The sequence below is a fragment of the Rattus norvegicus genome, chromosome 19 (genome assembly GCF_036323735.1).
Source record: "Rattus norvegicus strain BN/NHsdMcwi chromosome 19, GRCr8, whole genome shotgun sequence".
Lineage (NCBI taxonomy): Eukaryota > Metazoa > Chordata > Mammalia > Rodentia > Muridae > Rattus > Rattus norvegicus.
The window spans coordinates 9,473,756-9,495,864 of NC_086037.1; the positions used below are offsets into that span (position 1 = coordinate 9,473,756).

The following is a 22,109-nucleotide window of genomic DNA, read 5'->3' on the forward strand; positions in this document are numbered from 1 at the left end:
TTTTATTTACTTATTTATTATTTATAAGTACACTGTTACAGTCTTCAGATGGTTGTGAGCCACCATGTGGTTGCTGGGATTTGAACTCAGGACCTCTGGAAGAGCAGTCAGTGCTCTTAACTGCTGAGCCATCTCTCCAGTCCTCTGCGCCTTCTTCTACAGTGTTCCCTGAGCCTTAGGGGCAGGAGAGTCTTGCATGTTTCCGCTGGTACTGGGATCCACAACTCTGGGTTTTGATTGGTTGTGGTTTTCTCTAGCAGTCTCCATCTGTCGCAGAGAAGTTCTCTTGATGGGGGATGGGGTGGGGTGAACACCACACTTACCTGTGGGTAGGAGGACAAGTGTTTATAGGTTGTCGTTGGAGATCATAATGGTTTTAGTAAATTAGTGGCTGTAGTTTTTCCTCCAAAAACAATGGTTTCTATCTTGTTGAAAAGATCTGAAATCCAATTAGAGAGCTGTTGGGGACTGCCAAAGCGTGCATGCCACTCCTCGCCAAGCTGGTTATTAAGGTGACTCACTGGTGTCGCCGCTGGGTAGTACTGTGGGTTGCTCCCTTTTTTGGAAGCTTGCATGGCACCTTCGTGTGTGTGTGTGTGTGTGTGTGTGTGTGTGTGTGTGTGTGCGTGCGCGTGCGTGCGTGTGTGTGTGTGTGTGTGTGTGTGTGTGTGTGTAGTGGGAAACAAGAAGGCAATGGAAATTTGCAATAGGAGAGCAGAAGCAGGAACTAACTGGGAGGAGAATGGAGGTGGGGAACTAGGGGGTGGAGCAGCCAGAGAGGGGGAGTGCAAGGGGAGGAGAGCGAATAAGACCCAAATACAACATATATGAACAAGCCATGCTATAGCCTGTTACTTTGTATGGTAACCTAAAAAAAGTTAAAAACTTCAATGGGATTATCCAAGACCTTGATACACACACACACATACACACACACACACACACACACACACACACACACACACACACACACACACCATACTCACACAGCATAGGTATGTGGGTATATGTGAAGCCCTGGGTTGGCTCCCTAACAGGTCACAATCCAGGCCTGATAGCACACACCTGTAACCTCAACACTTGGGATGCTGAGGCCGAAGGTTCAAAGTTCAAGGTCACTCTCAGGTGTGTGGCAAGGAATCCAGGTTTGGTGTCACAAGATGAGATGAGAGAGAACAGAATCAGGGCAGCTCCGTCTTTGGTGTCTTTGGATTCTTTCTCTCCTCTTTTTCTTTTAAATATATCTCAAAGCCAATCACATCCCCATAAATTCCACTTTGACCTCTGTACTCAGAGTCTCTGGCATCTCCTGGCCTATTCCAGAGACTATTATCATTCAAGACTATCCACGCAACAGCTCACCCCTTCCCCGCCATGATCTGCAATAGCACGTATGCAGCTCGCCCCTGGCTGGGCTTTTCTTCCTAGTGCTTACCATGGACACAGATTGTACCTGTACGACTGTGGGGCTTTGGTTTCGCTGCTCTAAGTACTGGATCCAGGGCCTTGTACTTAGAGCTTTTATCTATGGGAATGTAACAACCAAATGTTCCCTTGAAAAGCAACAGGACCTTTGATCAGGGAGCCTTCTCTCCAGGGCCCACACCTTTAGCTTTCAAAAGTTTTTTTTCATTATTTTTTAAATTATTTCTTATGCATATGGGTGTTTTGGCTACACGTCTATTCACCACATCCATGCAGTTCCCACAGATGCCAGAAGAGAGTGTTTGCTCCTCTGGAGTTGGAAATGCTGGAAACCAAGCCCAGGTCCTCTGCAAGAACAGCAAGCATCCTGAAACACTGAGCCATCTCTCCAGACTCCAGACGTTTTCATATACATCCACGTGCCTGCTTGACTTTACATGCACCATGTATGCACAGAGCCCTCAGAGGCCAGAAGACGGTGTCCAGGTCCCCTGGGACTGGAGTGACAGGGGTTGAGAGTCATCCAGTAAGGGCTGGGAAACAAACCCGGGTCCTCCCCAAGGGTGACAGCTGCTCTTAACCACTGAGCCATCTCTCCAGCCCCTACCTCTTAAATGTTATTTTTTTTATTTGATACTATTTTGTCTACACATATGAGTGCACTACATGTCTATGTGGTACGCATGAAAGCCATAGAGGGCACTGGGTCCCCTAACACTGGAGTTGCAGGTGAGCTGCCACCTGGGAACTGAGCCTCTGCAGGTGCTATGAACCCCTAAGCCGTCTTTCCGCAGCCCCACACCCCCTGTATTTTTATTTTGAAGCAGGGGCTTCCTAAGTTGTCCCGGCTGGTCTTGAACTGTGATCTTCACACTCCAGCTTCCAGAGTAGCTGGAATTACAGCCCATGTCACCAGGCACAGCATGCATGTTTTAAATGTCTTTTCTATTAGAAGTTTGTAGGTGGGAAGCTGCATCTGATTCATTCATCCGGAACTGGGTCAGCTTGTAGCAGCTACTTGATTAACGTGTGTTAAGGGAAAGAAGATGTAAATGTTTGGGGATGTGGGTGTCCAAACCAACCTCCCTATTATCCCCCTATCTCCTGTCAATTTCCCTCCCCGGGGCCCTCTCTGTCCCTTCCTTGTTCTCTTGACCACACACATAGCCCTTTCTTCTGGACTATCCTATTCCAACATGAGAGACACGCGCGCAGTTCCGATGGTGCCTGCTATTTGCACTCAGACTTAAGTGATGAGACCTGGGTCCTGATCCTGGATCTCAACCTCTCTGTGCCTGTTTCCTCATCTATAAATGAAGAAAATGGTACCTATGTCTCTCAGGTTTGTGGTGACAGTTAAATGAAGGAGGTATTTCTGTATATTGATTATTAGTGGCAGCTACTTTTAGATGGTGATGGAATTTGAGGGTTTTTTTTTTTTTTAAGATTTATTTAATGTATGTGAGTACACTGTCACTGTCTTCACGCACACCAGAAGAGGGCATCGGATCCCATTACAGATGGTTGTGAGCCACCGTGTGGTTGCTGGGAATTGAACTCAAGACCTCTGGAAGAGCAGTCAGTGCTCTTAACCGCTGGGCCATCTCTCCAGCCCGGAATCTGAGTCTTAAAGACTTGACTTTAAGAAATGAACAGAATTACTGGAGAATTAGGGACAGGGTTAGAGAATCATCCAGAAGGGAAGGAATGTGAGGCCATATTGGACATTTTTGTGGCAAGGTGATTGACTGAGGAGGGGAGCGACCGAGTGACTGATACCGGGCAGGCTAGCACTTGCCGATGACTTGGTGACCCCTGCAGGGTTGCTTCTTGCCTGTGGGTGATGAGGGAAGTCCTAGACTATGATGTACAAGGCAGGTACCCGGCAGCAGGGAGGAGGTTGGCTGAAGGAGACAGGGCACAGCAGAAGCAGGGCATATCATCCCCCCCACCACACACACACACTCCCACCAGCAAGCAGGAAGTCTTGGGGGCGTGGCAAAGAGGCAGGGGTGGGGCCTGCGGTGCCTGGTTGAGAGTAGCTGCAATCTAACATTCCTCTCGCCTTTCCCCAACTGTCAGTTGAGCTATAGGCACCCCTAATTTTCTGTCATCCCTGTTGGGCTCAGTAAGGTGAGGTAGCAAGGCACTTGAAGATGTCTGTTTCTTCGTCAAGGCACAACATCTCAGCAAGCTAGTCTGACGGGTGCACCACACACAGACTTCTAGGCTGCTTTATTCAGCAACAGGGGACCCACGGAGGGACCTGGGACATCTCGACTGCTCTTCTTATTAAAAACCTCCTCTGTCTTTTCTTAGATTATCTTTATTTTAAATTGCATGTAGGGGTGTGTGTGTGTGTGTGTGTGTGTGTGTGTGTGTGTGTGTGTCTGTGAGTGGGGGTGTGCATATAAGCACGCGTGCCCACGGAGGCCCCTCAGGAGCTGGAGTTCCTGGGGTTGTGAGCTGCCTGGTGTGATGGTGCTTAGGTCTGGAATCCTGGATTCAGGTCCCCTGCAAGCTCTTAATTGCCAAGCCATCTCTCCACACACACACACACCCTTTTTTTAAATACAGGTTTATTGGCTGATCAACGCCAAAACCATCATGGATTTTCTGAAACATAAACTAAAATCTTCATTCCCAATTTTTTTTACACTAGAACGTTATTAAAAGTATCTGGGCTGCTTTGGACACTACAGAGAGGCTGGCAGGATGACAGCTTGTGTCCCATAAATGTCCCTTACCCTCCAAAAAAAAAAAAAAAAGCAGCACAAACTTATTAAAGGAAAAGTACAAAATCGAATAAAACCAAAAATAAAAGAGGCCTCTCTCCATCCCACCACCCCCACATCCTTAACTCGCTGCCACAGGAGATTCAGCTATGTATAGCCCGTCAGACATTTTCTAAAGTGATCTATTCATGAACGTGTTTAGGAAAAAAAAAAGATCAGTTCTACTTTCTACTTCCTGTCTCTTGGCTTTCTTGTCTCCATGGTGATGGTCTCTCTGAGGTCCAGGTATTGAACTGCACCGCATCCTGTAGCTGCAGATTCCCGCTCTGTGCAGCACTCTGCAAGGTTCCTACATGGTCTATGGTCTTCAATCCTGTCTTCTTTAAGATGAAAGGTTTAGCCTCAAAGCCAGCAACTTAATTAGCAAAGGGATCCTTTGGGGGTGGTGGCTGGTAGCAGTTTTTGTTCCTTGTAAAGCACCAGCTGGTGGCCGGATGCCATGAGCCTCTCACTTAAGGGAACTCTAAACCTCCTCTGGGAGCACTGAAGGTCCCAAGTGTTACTGAGCCATGGCCAGTCCCGCGGAAGCAGAGGAGGCGCGAGGTAGGACAGTTCACAGCCCCGGGAGAACGTGGTTAGGCATCTTTCCATTTCCTTCAGGGCTTTGGTTGTTGCCATTGAGAAATATAACACAAGTTGGTTTATGTCTGGGAAGAACTCGGCCCGGGAAGACAGACTCCCGGTACAGACTTGGGATAGTGTCTCAAGTGAGACAATGCCATCACATGGAAAATATGGAAATCCTACCAAGACGGGTGGGACCATATTTGCCGCAGAATTGTTGGTTCATATTTTAAAAATTGGTGACAACTGAAAGGTCCGCGGACAAATGTTTTGCTTAAGTATGAAACATCCTGCAGAAGCTCTCTCGCGAACCTTGCTGCGTGCTGTTTGGGGAACCGATTACGGACCTTTTGGAAGCTGGGCCTCTCTGGAGGCTGTGAATGGATGGCAGAGGCAGTGTGGGGCATAGCCTAGCCCTGCTTCCCTCCATCCCTTCACCCCAGCCCCTGGAACCCACCATTCTGTTCCTTGCTTCTGTGGCTTCTTCAGATTCCACGCATACATGTTATAAAATAACTGTATTTCTGTGCCTGCTTCTTTCCCTGAGATAATGTCTTACAGATTCATCAGCACTTGTCACAAATGGCGGGATTGCCTTCTTTATGGCCCAGTAATATTCCAGGGTGCATAAATACCAGGTTTCCATTACCCATTCATCTGTAAATGGGCTTAGGCTAATTCCACACAGTAGCTATTTCAGATCACACTGTAAGAAGAGGGGAATGCATTTATGTCTTTGATATTCAGATTTCATTCCTTCGGCAGAGTTCTATTTTTAAGTCTTTCTTAAGGGACCCACATAGTTTTCCAAAATAGCGACGCCAATTTAAACCCTTCCATCTCTGCACAGGGGTTTCTGTCTCTCCACACCCTTACCACTCTTTGCTTGTCTCCTGTCTTTTTTAAAACAGCTGTCCTAACAGATGGTCGGGGATACTGAGAGTGGTTTCTGTATACCTGCCAACCACTTGTATGTCTTCTTTTGAGAAATATCTACCCAGATCCTTCGGCCATTTCAAATTTTAAAAAGTTGCCGTATTCGTTTTTTAAACACAGGGTCTTTCAGTGTATGCCAGGCTGACCTCAAGCTTGCAGTCCCACCTAAGCCTCCGGAGAGAGTGCTTGCTGGGATGACAGGCACATGCCATGACCCCAGGTCTCAGTCCACTTGTTTTGAATGATATAACTTTTTTTTTCTGACTAGTGGGTTGAGCTCCTTAGGTGCCTTGGATGTTACCCCCCCTCGGCAGATGCACATCTGCGCATGCGCGCTCCCACCTTCATCCTGCTAGTTCCTTTGCGAGTATTTGCGTTTGCTTTCTTCTCCGTAGGCTGGCACCGTACGACGTTCACAGCCCATTGTCTACTTTCTGCTTTTGTGTCTATGCTTTGGAGCCCTGTTCTAAAAAGTTCTAAAACGTCAACTCCCCCCTATATTTCCCTCTACAAACTTCAGTCCACAGTTTCAGGCCTTATGCTTAAGCTTTAATCCATTTTGAGATACCTGTGTGAGGACAAGGTCTATCTTCTGCATGCGGATATCCAGTTCCCCCCACAGCGTGTACTAAAAGGACTGTTTCCTCATGGTGTTTTCTTGGCTGCTTGGTTGACAGTCGATCAATTGACCACAAACGTGCGTGGGCTCTACGCTCTTCTACTAGCCTATTTTTATTCCAGTACCACACTGTTTTGATTACTATAGCTTTGCGGCACACTTTAAAATAGTGACAGGCCTTTGTTATCTGGGGGGCAAAAAAAAAAAAAAGCTTGATTCAGGATTTTCTGTAGTTCCATTTGAATTTTAGGATTTTTGCTTCTTTTTTTAATGAAAAAAAAAGACACAGATTTTGTTTTGGAGACAGGGTCTCATTCTATAGATAAGGACAGCCTCAAACATAGAGGCTCACAGCCTCTGCCCCTAAAGTGCTGGGATTAAAGGAATGTGTTGCCATGCTTACAGCTATCATCATCATCATCATCGTCATCATCATCATCATCATCATACCTTTCAATTTTCGATAGGTAAGGATTGCATGTAATCTGTAGATTAGGAACTAGACATTTTAACATTAATTCTTTCAACCCCCAAACAGAGACTATTTCCCCAGTCATTGGAGTCTCCTTTCATTACTGTTTCATGGCTTTCAGTTGATAAATGTTTACCTTTCTGATTAAACTTATTCCTGAGTAGCTCTGTGCTACTGTTATGGGACTGTTTTCTTGATTTCCTTGTTCACGTAGTTTGTGGTTACTGTACAGAAACACTGCTAACTTTCTCTCTGTGTATATATTCAGGTGTGTGTCAAAATGCGTGTGTACATACATATGTGTGTGCCTATGCATGAGCCTATGTGCATGTGTGTGTGTGTGTTGTGTGTGTGTGTGTGTGATATGTGGTGGGTATGTGTGTGTGGTATGTGGTGTGTATGTGTGTTTGGTGTGTGTGTGTGTGTGATATGTGGTATGTGTGGCATGTGTGTGTGTGTGTGTAGTATGTGGTGTGTGTGTGTGATATATGGTATGTATGTGTGTGTGGTGTGTGTGTGATGTGGTGTGTGTGTGTGTGTTGTGTGTGTATGATATGTGGTGTGTGTGTGTGTGTTTGGTGTGTGTGGTGTATGTGTGTGTGTGATGTGGTGTGTGTGTGTATGTGTGGTATGTGTGTGTGGTATGTGGTATGTGTGGCGTGTGTGTGTGTGTAGTATGTGGTGTGTGTGTGTGGTGTGTGTGGTGTATGTGTGTGTGTGATGTGGTGTGTGTGTGTGTGTATGTGTGGTATGTGTGTGTGGTATGTGGTATGTGTGGCGTGTGTGTGTGTGTGTGTAGTATGTGGTGTGTGTGTGTGTGTGTGATGTGGTATGTGTGCCATGTGTGTGTGTGGTATGTGGTGTGTGTGTGTGTGTGTGTGTGTGTGTGATGTGGTATGTGTGCCGTGTGTGTGTGTGTGTGTGTGTGTGTGGTATGTGGTGTGTGTGTGTGGTATGTGGTGTGTGTGTGTGTGTGTGTGTGTGTATGTGGAGGCCAGAGGTTGGTGCCAGGTGATCTCCACCTTAATTTTTGGGACCGGGTCTCTCACTGGACGCAGAGCTTGCTGATTTGGTTAGATTGAACAGCAAGCCCTGGGATCTTCTTGTCTCTCCCCAATGCTGGGATGAGAGGCATGTATGTGCCAGTGGTGTCCAGGTTCTAGGGATCCAAACGTAGCCTCCCAGGTTCTCATGGCAAGCCCCTTGCCTACGGAGCCACATCCCCAGCCATAGCTTTGTCTATTGGATTTATAGTCGTGCAATTTTACTAAATTGGTTTATTAGCTTTTGAATCCTTTTAAAAAGTTTATTATATTATTTATTTATGAGTGTGCGTGCATGCGTGTGTGTTCGAGCGTGCGCGTGCGTGTGTGTTGGTATGTGTGCCTGTGAATGTGCCAGCATAGGGCTGGGGTTGCAGCTCAGTTGGTAGGGCTCCTAACTAGTATACACAAAGCTCTGGGTTTAATCACCAGCACTATATAACCATGGTAAAGGGCAGCACTGAGGCAGTAGGATCAGAAGTTCTAGATCATGCTCTGCTATACAGCAAGCTTAAGGACATCCTTGGAGTTATAAGACCCTGACTCAAAAGCAAGTTGACAAATCTGTTGTTAGTAAATGCATGCCCACAGAATTAATCAGAGCTCGGAGGTACATCAAGGCTAATAGCAGCATTATTCATAGTAGACAGAGAAAAATCCATATGTGTGCCCATGAATGGGCGGACAGATGGATGGATGGATGGATGGATGGATGGATGGATGGATGGATGGACAGATGGACAGATGGATGGATGGGTGGATGGACAGGTGGACGAATGGATGGATGGACAAAATATGGTATTTAGAAAGGAATGAAGCATCTCGGGAGATACTCAGTGGATAGAGTGTGCTTTGTGCAAACTTGAGGGCCAAAGTCCACACAATCCCAGGTGGCTGTGATGACTCACTTAAAACCCCAAGGCCCAGAAGCAGAGGCAGGGAACTCCTGGAGCTAACTGACTATGACTACGAGCCTTATTCGTGCTCTCCGGGTTTGACTGAGAGACTCTGCCTCTACGAATACTGTGGGGAACAATTGAGAAAGACTCCAGATGTCAGCCTCGGCCGCCCCACCCCGTACACATACATAAGGAATGAAATTCTGACACATGCCCTGGCACACACAAACGTTAAAGATAGCACATGAAGTGTCAGACACAAAGGGACAGGTACCATGTGGATCTAATTATGTGTGGGACCACAAGAAGTCAGATTCCTCAAAACAGAAAAGAGAATGGTGCCTGTTGATAGAAGGCATGGGTGTTACAGTTTGATGGAGGAAGTTTCCTTTTAAAAAGATGAAAACCCTCTTGAACCAGACGTGGTGCTGCATACCTGTAAATTCGGCATACAGGGGACAGAGATAGGAGGATCGCCACAGGTTTGAGGCCAGCCTGGTCTACATAAGTTTCAGACCAGCCTTCTGGGACAGTTACATAGGGAGATCATGCTTCAGAAGAATAATTCTCTGCAGGTCAGTGGTAATACTGCCTAATGCCAATATGTTAGCGCCACCAAACTGCTGCTTCAAAGCTTTAAAGGATGGGGGTGGGGGGTTCTATGTGGGTTTATCACAACAGGAAGAAATGAATGAATAATGCAAACTAGTAAACATGGGCAGCGTAAGGAACTCTGAAGGTCTGCCCTTCCATTAAAACAAGTGAAATCTAATATAATCTAATATAAACCATTAGGATTAAGTTCTTCAGAACTCTGGGAGCCAAGGTCTTAACGGAACCAGGAGGAGGCCTAGAAAGGAAACCACGCGGTCCACAGGAAGGTGGACTCTGAGGTGTCCAGCTGCCACTTTCGACAGAGAATCAGGGGACACACAAAGACCCAAGAAAGGACGGTGTGCATGCAGAGGAATTACACAGCCCAATTAGCTATTTTCGGAACAACTAAATATAAAAAAAAAATAAAATAAAATTACGGGAACGGCGAACAAACAGACAGACGCTATTAGTAACTAAAGAGCTAGAACATGCAAAAGGACCCCAGTGGGAAGCTTGGAGCTGAAAAGCAAACTACCCCGCCACAAATTCCATAAAGCATTTCAGTAGCAGACTAGAGCAGTGAGGGGAAAGAGTAATTTCCTCAGGATATCATCAGGCTTGAGAAACAAAGAAGCGAACAGGATGTCACAAAGTTCACCAACATATGGGCAATGAAGAGAGAGTAAGAGGCAGAACTAGTCACAGTTACGATGGCCAGAAAAGTCCCAGATGTAATGAGAGTGACAGGCGAGAAGCCCACGCCTAAGTCAGAGAAATACGATTAGTTACATTATTCACGACGACCCCAAAGTCGAAACAGCACTCTCACGAGGGAAGAATGGATGGTGGTTATATTACACGTGTGGAATACATGGAATACTCGCCAGCCTTATTAACGAATGGAACACGGATACACACAGTAATGTGGACAGCCTTGAAATCATTACGCTGCCTACAAGATGTCAGACACAGAGGCCGCCAAGCACACAATCCAGTTAGATGAAGGTTCAACGTAGGGATGTGCATAGAGACGCAGGTTAGACTGGTGGTTGGCAGGGCCAAAAAGGCAAGAGGAACAGGACCGTACATAACTAGAAAAACCTTGAAATATCTCGGGAAAAAAAAAAGCAAACAGTTGAATACCAAAGGCAAAACAAACTACTACAAACTCGGTACTTGCTCAAGTGACTTCTCTGCTTCACAAATCATAGCCATATTTTTCAGGTTTTTTTTCAAATCATTTACAGTGTTTAGTTTGGAAATTGATATACTTTAAGTTAGTTGAACTAGTAGGCTATATATCTTCATTTTAATGCTGGGAGCTGTGGAATAAGTCTGTCTTTTCTTTGAAGGAGACAATGAGTCCTTGATTTTATTTTTGTGACCTAAGAGGATGAATGAGACTTTTGTGAAATGACTGATTGATTGGTAATGACTGCCTGTTCCGAGAAGAAGGGTGCAGTGTTAGATTAGTGATGTCTGATATGAACATGGCACTGGAGAGCTGATGATTTGCAAAGCCAGACAATTACTTTCTCCTATGAGGTATCCTAGAGGGAAGGAGAGAGCAGATGCGGGTCTTTGGGGGCAATAAGCAGCCTCTTTGCTTCATAAACATAAAGAAAAGATTTCCCTCAAAAGTGCTGGGCTTTTCTTTTTTCTTTTTTTTCTTTTTTTCAGAGCTGGGGACCGAACCCAGGGCCTTGTGCTTGCTAGGCAAGCGCTCTACCACTGAGCTAAATCCCCAACCCCAGTGCTGGGCTTTTCTAAAAAAAAACCATTGGCTTTGTTTGTTTGCTTGTTTGTTTTATAAAAGTTCATGGTTGTATAAGTAACCCCTCACCTATGCTCCTGTGAGTAACACCCAGTCAGCACACTGGTTCACCAGGCTAGATTTGGATGGAATCATTTCTTTGGTCTGCTACTGTGCTCTCTGTCTAGAGTGAATAGAAACAGACTCCTCAAGGAAAGGTCACTTGACAGTCCCTGCTCCGCTCCCTCCCAAGGGCAACTATTGCTATATCCCAGTCCCTATCTCGGCTTCTGCCCCAGATAAAAACAGCCATGACTTCAGCAGAGAAACTGAAGGTGACGTCTCACCATCTCCAGGCTGCAAACATCTGGGCTCACACTCTCCTGTTAACCTCCAGGTGGCTGCCGCTAGGAAGTGACCAATCTGAGCCATTGTGTCCTTGTCTGGGAAACATTTCCTTTGTTCCAGGGAGAGTATGGCCCGGGTGTGAGAAAATGCACAGGAAAGATCTTGGGGATTTTTGACATCCAACAATGGCCAGATCAGTTCCCACTGCCAAAACCCCTCTCCCAGAGGACATCAGGGGCCAGTAGGAGACAACCATCGCTTTCTCAGGATCCGCATTCTATCCCCCCTACCCCCAAACTTCCCCTCTTTGGCCACGATTATCCACCAAGTAGGTCTCTTCTGAGAACCTATGCCAGCAGCCCGCGAGCGGTGTTTCTACAGAATTACATCTTACCATGACATCAGTACTTGTTTAGTCCCAGCAGTTGCGTGAAGCCAAGGCTGCTGGAGAGTAGATCCAACCTGGCCACATGGCTTCTTAGAGCCTGCCTAGTAGTGTAGCATGGACTCAGTGTCCATGAAACCATCCTGGCAGGGGGACGGGAGCTATGCTCGCTCTGAAAGGCAACTTGTATAAATTCGGGCAGGTGCTGAGCACAAGGCAGCCAGTGGCTGCAACCAAGGACCTTGTCATCTTGCAAAGGGTTAAGTCTTCTTAATCATACCCAGAAGGCGTCTTCCAAGAGAACCCTGTCAAGGTCAGGTAATTCATACATTTCATCCTGTTCCTCTTAAGTTCTCAGGTCCAAATGTTTGCTGAGAGATGCCGTGGTAACCATGACGCCACAATGGAACATTCTTCCCAAGGTGTAGAAGAAACTCCGCTGTAGAGCTCTGCTGCATAAGGCCACAGTGAGTTTGTTTCTCCTTTAGTCGGAATAGTTCACGGAAGAACTAGAAGCATCATCCTGAGGACAAAAGAAACATCTTGTGTCATGAGGGGAACATGGTGACTTAGAACTGTGCACACAGTTTCCTTAGGTCATGGCGCACAGTTTGAGGCACCAGGATGTGAGGTGATGCTCCTAAGGGCTTTAGGGGTTCAGATAGTTTTGAGATCACACTTCCGATTCACTGCTTAGTTGCTGTACGACCTTGATCCTGTGACTCAGTATCTCTGGGTGTCAGTTTCTGCATCTGTAAAATGGGGATCATGAGAGCATCTGTGTCTAGTTTTAATAGGAGGGGAGACATCACTAAACCCTGGGAGAGCTCCCACCAAAACCCTGTCTTCTCTTTTGGCAGTGTTTTATGGCTATAGAGTCAAAGCAAGGGTTGAATTCCACAATTCAAAAGCCAACCCTTTATAGAGAACCAACTCTTTAGCACAACCAGGGCCCCAGGCTGCTTTGAGAAGACAACTGGAAAAAAAAAAAAAGCAGACCACCCTCTCTCCTCGGGCCATCTCACAAACCGCTAGCCAAGCATCGGAGTCAGACAGCTTCTTCCTTGCCCATACCTGCACGGAACCCAGAGCTGGGGATGTGACAGGTCAGTTTACTCCATCTGGGAACCTTGATGGCAAAAAGGGACAGGTGTCCACAATGGGGATCACCCTTTTCTGGGAGCAGGGGAGCCTGCCCGTGGACGGCGATGGAGTCACGAGTCTTCTGTCTTCCCAGCTCACATGGTGCTCGCTGTGCTTCTCTCCGGGGATGGCAGAGCTGAGAGGGATCCTGCTGCTGCTGTTGTACATGTCCCACTCGTCATCTGCCAGTGAGTGTGCAGCTCCTTCCCCAAGCGTTCAATGACAGGCAGAGCCTGGGGTGGGGTGGGGCGGGGTGGAGGGTCATCCAGGAGAACAGGGTGGCCCTGATGCCCAGAGAGGGATTCACTGGGCAAGAAAGACCATCCCCAGTCCTTTGTCCTGGGTAGCACGTGAGTGGCAGGAACTAGGAAAGGCAGAGTGTCAGGGCAGGGGGGTAGATCTAATTCTAAGGGTGGGAATCAGGAAAATCAACAACAGGGCCTGGAATGGCCTATGGGGCAGAAGGGTCAGAGTGAGAACTGCCTCCCACACTCAGCTCAACCTCTCCCACCCGGAGTGCACTGAGCTCTGCAAACTGTGATCCTCATCAGGACCAGTCCCACAACGGCAGGGGTTTCCCAGGTTGCAAAAGTGGCTGCTGTTGTCCCCTCCTCCCTGGCCTGTAGACTGCTCAGGACTAGCAAGTCCAGCCTAGGAAAGGGCAGGTAAACAAGGGACATCTGAGTCAAGTAGGTTCTGTCCATCTTTGCTGCCACTGGTTAGATGGGAGATCACACACACACACACACACACACACACACACACACACACACTCACACATACACATACACAACTCACACACACACACATACACATACTCACACATATACACACACACACACACACTGTGGAAAGAACACACACCATCTTCAGCCTCCTCCAATTCCATGCCAAGGAGACCAAGAGAGGCCCAGACATAGCATCCCTGTCCCACTAAGCCATAGCTGAGACCCAGAAGAAAAAAAAAAAACCACTTCCTCTCTGAACCAAATTTTCTCGTCGTGGCGTTAGCGATGGAATCAAGGCACAAGGCAGGGACTGTGCACAAGTACTCTACTACCCAGGTACTTACCCATCACCCAAGTAGCACTTTGGAAAAAAGGAATGCGGTCACGTACATGGAGGTTCTCGGCTTGCGAAGGTCTGGTTAATGCCTGCGTTGTAGATCACCAGTTTCTCTAAAGAAAAACCAAGGCATAGACAAGGAGTTTCATTGTTGGTTTTTCTGAAGTGGTTCGGGGCTTTAGTGCTCTCCCAGCAAAGCCTATGGTTGGAAATTTGGTCTCAGGATACCCCATAATGAAGAGGTCCTCTGTTTTCTTTTATGTTGTTATTTGTTTTGTTCCGAGACAAGAGTCTCACTACGTACATAACATTGGCTATCCTGGTGCTCACTAGGTAGGCCAGGCTAGCTTTGATCACCTGAGTGGCTCTGCCTCCTGAGTGCGGAGATTAAAGGTATAGCTGCCATACCTAGCCCTCTCTGAGCTCCTGACGATACTGTAGATGGCAACAGACTCTGTGCTTTAGGAAATGTCTTTGCTGCCAAGATCCCAGGTCACCACCAGAAGAAGCCCTTCCATTCCTCCCGCTTTCTCTTCTAAGGACTCAGCATATCCTTTGGGTCCTATCTCACCTTCCCAGATCCTCAAAGCCCATCCCTACACTGTTAGTTCTCACCCCAGTGCCTGGCTGGGCTCTGCACAGGTGGGTGGATGGCTGAAAAGGCATTCGCTGGGAGTCCGGGGCACCGGATCTGCTATGGGTACCTATTATATGACATGGAGACCCAAGGCCACCAACACAGAAGCAAGCATTGATTTGAGAGCGAGTGGGAAGTTGGCTTGCATTTTTGGAAACAGGGTTGCCAGTTTTGCCCCAAGGCTTAGCACAGTCATTTATAGAGCTATAGTTTGCATATTCCCATAACCTCCTGTATGATCTTGCAACCACCCCAAGTGGTGTACAGCTAGGCCCACGGCTACACCCTTCAAAAGAGGAAACAGCGGCAGAGAGAGTAGCGGCTTGCCCAGGATCTCAGCACATTAAGAGACTAACTTGACTTTGAAGTCGGCACTCGGGCACTTCGCAAATACACATCTGGTGAATGTTTAGCAAATGCAATGTTTAGAGATTCTTGTAGATGCCTGATACTCTCAGGATGGAGAATCTCTACACCCTGGCTCCACACGGCGCCGGGGAGCCCTGTGGGCACTAGAACTACAGTGTTGGGGAGCAACAAGGTTCATGGAGTTGCCGTCATGAATGACACCAGTAAAGTAGGGGCTCAGCTCATCCCACCCAGCACTATAAGGAAGTCAGTCTCTGGCCTTGCCTTCTCCTCCCTTCTCTGGCTTCCATGATCCTTCCTGTTCTAACAGTCTCCATGCTTGTATGAACATAGACCGTTAAGGACAATACAGGTCCACCCAACCTCAGGCTGACATAGTGGACATATCATTGAAACAACATTGTATTCTCCTGGAAACAAAATCCAGGCTTCCCAGGATACTACCTGGCTGGGCCGTCTGGAAGAAAGAGGCTGAGAAGGATTGGGAAGGGGCCAGGGACAGCTTCCACACACCAGGAATTTTATCTCCTTCATGTCGGGAGGTCCGGGAGTCAATAGCCTACAGTCATTTTAGTCATGCACCAGATAACGTATTGAACACTAGGTACTAGACACCACGCTTATTAGTGTGTGCTAGCAAAGCAGACCTGGTAGGAGGAACCACAAATGCCAGAAGCTTGCAGGGATGCAGGGAAAGGCGAGAGTGAATTTAAAGCTGAGGGTGTCTGGAACAAGGCGATTGGTGGAGTTTGGATTCCTCTGCACTGGCTCCGTATGCTTGCTGCCTGTGTGAGGTGCTACCTGCCCTAAAGCTGGAGTTCTCCATCCACCTTAGCATTGTCCACCTACAGGGTTCTGGGAGAACTGCCCCATAGTATGTTCATGCTGGAAGTGCTCAAAGCTTTGGGCCTCAAGACCCTTTCATACTCTTAAGCTATCAGGGCCCCTAAACCAGTTGTGCTGGGGGAGGGGTTGTGCTAGTGTTACTTCTGTGGCTGAACGCCCAACCAGAGGAGCTCAAGCCCCTAGTCACATCATGCCCATAGTCAAGAGCTACCTGCTTGTTGGCTTAGCTTACATTACTTACTTACTTACTTAGCTTCCCTTACTATTTTTTCCTCTTCTTGATAAGGTTTTATTATATGACACTGACTGGCCAGAACCCACTCTGCTCACTCTGTAGACCAGGCTGGCCCTCAGACTCACAGAGATCCTCCTACCTCTGCCTCCACCCCCACCCCCAGGCTTCTTTACTCTTACACAGTTAAGGACCCCACCCCCAGGAAATGGTATTTCCCACTGTGACCTGGTTCTTCTTATATCAGTTAGCAGTTAAGACAGTCCTCATCAGACATGCTCTCAACCCGACCTTACCTTGATTATTCTTCATTAAGACTCTCTTCCAAGGGATTCTAGGTTGCACCAAGTCGATAATTAAAACTAACCAGCACAGATTTGATTTTTCACACTTGTCATAGTAGGAATTAAACTAGAGAAAGCTAAAGCACAAGAATAAAGACTATACAAATCCACACATACATTTGGCCATCGGAGTGCCGACGTACCAAACCTGGAAAACGATATACCATCCACTTATGAGCGGAGGGTTGAGAAAGCAAGCAACCGCTTTCCCCTGAAGGAAGAGTCTAGGCTCTACAAGGATGGCTATGGGTCCCGTTCCCAACCGCGTTTGTACAGAAGATGCTAGACAAGGCCTAGCAAGAGGTGCTGCGCTTGGCAGAGAAGCGCCAGTAGCAGAGTCTAGTGAGACTTTTACAAGGTTCAGAGACGCTACCAATCGTCTTGAATGTGGAATATCTCCTGGGATAAACTAGGCATCAGGGTGGTAGAGTGAGCCCCTAGCAAAACAGCCAGCGCAACAGGAGTCCCGAGGTCGGGCGGTGCTCACAGGGGGGCTAGCTCTTTGCCACACGGTGAGGCCCATGTTCCTTCTGCAGTTTGCGGCATCCAGAAAGCCAACATCGTGGACCAGTTACACGAGAACCTCGTGAGCAGCACCGAGTTCCCCTGGGTGGTGTCCATACAGGACAAACAGTACACCCACCTGGCGTTTGGCTGCATTCTCAGCGAGTTCTGGATCCTCAGCACCGCCTCCGCTCTCCAGAACAGGTTAATGCTCCCGCATGGCGGTTGGGGAGCGAGCGGACTGTCCTGTGGGCTCAGGGACTAGTGGAGCCTACAGGAATGACTCTGGGTGTACTCGCCTTAGCCAAGTCCTGAGATCACCAGTGGCTCATGGGACTTTACCGTGAGGACCGAGGGTGGTGCCCCTGAAAAGCAAAACGCCATTTGTTGTGTCTAGGAAGTCCACTTGTAATTTTGCCACAATCACGGAGGCCTGGATTCTTTGATTGTATCCACCGGGTATCCTTCCAGGATGAGTTAGGGAAGTCAACAGGAGCCCCAAGATACCCTGGGCCTTACAGATGTCACTGCCACAGACAGAAGTGCACAAAGAAAGCAGAAAGAAACTGGAGATGCTCGCAAAATGCTTTTCTCTGGGTGCTAAGAACACCCGTGGCTTCTTTCCTCTAATTGTGCTTGCCTATGTACCCCGAATTATATACTATAAGCTCAGATTCTTATAAATAAGATTAAAGAGTTTGGCAAATATTCTAAAAATATTTTCGTAAGTATTGTAGAATACCTTACTCCTAGTCCAATGAACTTAACTTTTGAAAATCAGCATTAAGAAGGTAATTTCAACCTCTTGGGGGGAAAAGGTTCCATGTACAAAGTTGTTGATTGGGTGACTGATAACACTGAAAATACCAGAGAGGAAGTAAACATGTAAGGGATATTATGACATGGGCCTGTGATCTCAGCACTTGGGAAGGTGGAGGCAGAAGGATCAGGAGTTCAAGCTTAATTGGCTAAGGAAATTATAATGTAGACACGTGAGAGAATATTGTGTTGCTGCTGAATTTTTAACACTTGTTTTATGTATTTTAAAATTGCTTTTATTATTCTTTTAGTGCACATGTCAAATAATAGACTTCATATGCCGTTTTATTTTATTTATTTTTTAAATTAAATATTTTTATAAAATATATTTTAATCACATTTCCCCCTCTCCAACTTCTCTCCACCTCTCTACCTACTCAACTCCCTTCTTTCTCTCTTTCAAAAACCATAAACGAAATCCCACAAAGACGAAAATCAAAACAGGGAAAAGATCAACAAGATAAAAAAAAATGCCAAACAAGACAAAAATGGAACAAAAATGGAACAAAAAGTTCCACCAAAAAAAAAAATATAGGGGCTGGGGATTTAGCTCAGTGGTAGAGCGCTTACCTAGGAAGCCCAAGGCCCTGGGTTCGGTCCCCAGCTCCGAAAAAAAGAACCAAAAAAAAATATATATATATACATATATATATATATACACATACACACACACACACACACACACACACACACACACACACCCCACTGAGTTTGATTTGTGTTGGCCAATTGTTCTGGGCCTGGGTCTTCCCTAGAATGTGTTTGATAGACCCAGTACCTGGCATCTCCACTAGTGACAACTGATTTTCCCTTTGCCAGCAGGTATCAGTTGCAAAGAGCTTCTTGGTTAGGGCTTCTGCTTGTAACTCACAAAGGAAACAAACCCACTGAAACTCTAACCTTGAGCTTTCTGTGTCTGCTTCCCCTTCTCAGTGCTAGGACCCTGTCTGACTAAGACCGGTGTAGGTCTTGTGTGTGTAAATTCACACGCACATCAGTTCTGTTGTGTCTAGAAGACATTGGTTCCTTGGGGTCATCCATCACCTCTGGGTCTTAGAACCCACCTCTGCTTCCTTACAGATTCCTGAGCCTTGGGAAGAAGGGGTTTAATGAACACATCTCATTTAGGACTGAGTGCGCCCAAGACTCACTCTCTGCCCCTTGTCCAACTGTGGGGTCTCTGTCTTAATTCCCACCTACTAGGGAAGACCCTTCTTCCCTGTGGTTTGATCAAGGCACCAATCTGTGTGTATATCATTAGGAGTCATTTTGTTGCTGTGCTCCTATAGCAGAACAATGGTTATTAAAGATTCCCCCTGGGCCCATGACCTATGGAGTCTGAGGTTCTTGGCCACTTTGTATCAGGCGTGGGTTCCATCTTGTGGAGTTGGTTGGTCACCCCCATATTTGTGCTACTGTTATTCCAGTATATCTCGCAGGCAGGTTGCTGCTGTAGGTCAGGGTTTATAGCTGAGTGACATACATGATTACCTTTTTCCTCTGGAACTGTGCCTTCCAGGACCAGGAACACTAGTCAGGATGAGTGAAGCTTCTGGTTAGGCTCCAGTTCAACTTCTCCTTCTTCAATGACGTAAGTGATGTCTTCAGCAATATGGCCTTACCATCAAGCTGTAGAGAGTTACCGGTAGCCTTGGCGGTAGTCTGTGATGTTTGGGGGATTCCATGGGATCCCTTTGGCCAACGACTCAGTAAGATGTAACCCTTTCCTGACACTGGAGGTTTTCTAGTTCATTATGGATGCTCTGCCCTTGACCATCACACTGGTCAGAATATATAGCTTTGATTTATATATTTTTATATATAAATTATCTTTTATTTACAGAGCCTTGACTTTTATTATTTTTTTTTAAAAAAGCCCATATTTATTTTGCTTTCCGACTCTGTGTTTGTGTCTTCAACACTTCCACAACAATTTTCTGTTCCTCAATACGAAGCGTGCCTGACCTTTTACTTACTACAGATGGCACTTCCATAGGCCGCACTGACGCGCTTCTTTATTTTAGACAAACTCCGAAAGACTTAGGTCTTACGGCATGAAGCCCTCGCAGTCTGTCTGGGTGCACACACACAGATTTTGGTGCTTTCCAAACCTTCTTGGTGTAAAGGTAAACAATTCTATTGCCAGGGGTTCGAGACGACCTAGTTTTATCTGAGAACGTATTGTAGGAAAACCTTACAATGTTGTGTCAAACTCTGGACCATTCTGAGTGTCTCTGAGCGCTGTCTTCAGAAGGCCCAGAATTTGTATGTTTAAATGGAAATCCATGTATGTAAGCGAATCTCCACAAAGAAGTGGATACACCATGAAAACATCCCTGAGTCGCTAGTTTCCTTCCCTTGTGCCATGTCCTGTCAGCAGGTTCTGGGACGTTCCACCTAAAGTGTTCATGGATATCTATACGTGTTTCCATGTTGATTCTTAGGTCTGTTAACGCAGACAGAGTCCTCTCCCCCATCAGCAGCTCAGGTCTCCATAAGAAATAGCATAGACTGGGTAGGTTAGGCACAAAACTTAAAGCCACAAAGGATAGTGCACCAGGATGCTTGCTTCCTTCTAGCTGTGTCTTCACATAGCTCTTTCCCTCTGTGTGAAAATAGGACAGAAAAGAGATTGTGGAAGACTCCTGACATCAACCCCAGTCCCACACATACTCACACTCACACACACACTCACGCACACACTCACGCACACATATACACATACATATACACACAGATACACATACACACATACATACACATATATACAGATACACAAATACATACACATACACATGCACACACATATACACACATATATAAACAAATATATACATACATATATATACATACACACATACATATATATACGTATACACATTCACACATATACATACACATATATACACACATATATACACATACAAACATACACATACACACATACATATATACATATACACATATACATATATACACATACATACACATATACATATATACACATACATACACACATACATATATACATATACACATATACACATATACACATACATACACATATACATATATACACATACATACACACATACATATATACATATACACATATACATATATACACATACATACACACATACATATATACATATACACATATACATATATACACATACAAACACACATACACGCATACATATATACATATACACATATACATATATACACATACAAACACACATACACGCACACATATATACATATACACATATACATATATACACATACAAACATACACATACACACATACATATATACATATACACATACACTCATTCACACATATACATACATACACATATACATATAAACACATATATATACACATACAAACATACACATACACACATATATATATGTACATATACACATACACTCACTCACACATATACATACATACACATATACATACACACACATACACACATACCCACGAAAAAAAGAACTCTCCCAGTTCATGTCCTGTCTATGACTTCTTTTCCATTGAAGACTTTCTAGGCATTGCTCTCCCCTCCCATTGCCCCTCTGGCTTCCAGTAGTAAATGTTTCTGTGGAGAAGTCTGAGGTGATTCTGATTTTAATCAGGGTGACTCCTAATGCTTATATACCGAGGAGATGCCTGGCTCAACCCTGCTTCCCAGCACCTGCTGTTCTCCCTCATTTTACTTTCATGAGTTTCATGAGTTAGACAAGAAAATGTAAGATCGAACTTAGAATGACTTCATCTTGGACGGCTCCCATCTGTCACCCACGAGCCACTCTCCACTCTTCCCTCTTCTGGTGGGCCCCAGAGTGTTGGCCCCCAGAGTGTTGGACAGCAGCGATTTGCCTTGCCTGCTGGGTCCTGTTGGGTCACGTCAGTGCAATATACAGTGAATGGAAGAGCTCAGAGTCTCTATTCTCCTGAGGTGATGTGCTGATTGGTTCCCTCATCCAATTCCATACAATTCTGCCCAACCTAAAACTCTTCTCACCTAGGGAGACAGCTATGTCTGAGACCTGGGCTGGTGACATCATGCCTCAATGAAGACAGTAAAAGAGCAAGTCAGGGTGATTCCCAAACACGCACACACGCGCGCACACACACACACACACACACACACACACACACACACACACACACGAATGAGAATGAAAACAAAAACAGACACACAAGAAAACCTTACTAGCGTCTGTCTCGTTTTGGTCATTGTTCTCAGCCTACTTCCTATGTCTTTAAACGTGTTTTCTATTCTCCTGAGTGTTCTTTCT

General features: G+C 46.0%; 1 protein-coding gene and 1 long non-coding RNA gene across 10 annotated transcripts in view; one reads left to right on the forward strand and one right to left on the reverse strand.

Annotated features, from left to right (window-relative positions):
• Nucleotides 1-21,294, reverse strand: LOC120098510 (uncharacterized). 4 transcript variants are annotated; one of them, XR_010060551.1, is made up of 6 exons: nucleotides 17,719-21,294; nucleotides 17,116-17,341; nucleotides 14,052-14,157; nucleotides 11,846-13,212; nucleotides 11,194-11,287; nucleotides 6,248-6,526 (listed from the first exon to the last, which is right to left on the reverse strand). It is a non-coding gene; the product is annotated as an uncharacterized LOC120098510 (long non-coding RNA). The 4 variants fall into 4 exon arrangements; XR_010060552.1 differs by lacking the exons at nucleotides 6,248-6,526; nucleotides 11,194-11,287 and adding an exon at nucleotides 1-323; XR_010060553.1 differs by lacking the exons at nucleotides 6,248-6,526; nucleotides 11,194-11,287 and adding an exon at nucleotides 2,855-5,490.
• The window catches only part of Prss54 (serine protease 54), a 16,842-nt gene continuing 7,036 nt past the window's right edge, over nucleotides 12,304-22,109 (forward strand). For 5 of the 6 annotated variants that reach the window (XM_039097553.1, XM_006255073.4, XM_039097556.1 and 2 more), the window contains exons 1-3: nucleotides 12,803-12,942; nucleotides 13,074-13,167; nucleotides 17,009-17,180. In XM_039097553.1, the coding sequence (XP_038953481.1) occupies nucleotides 13,107-13,167; nucleotides 17,009-17,180 (233 nt within the window). In that variant the 5' untranslated portion in view covers nucleotides 12,803-12,942; nucleotides 13,074-13,106. Of the gene's footprint in view, nucleotides 12,468-12,696; nucleotides 12,943-13,073; nucleotides 13,168-17,008; nucleotides 17,181-22,109 lie in introns of those variants that run through there. The other variant, NM_001013888.1, reaches the window with a different exon arrangement.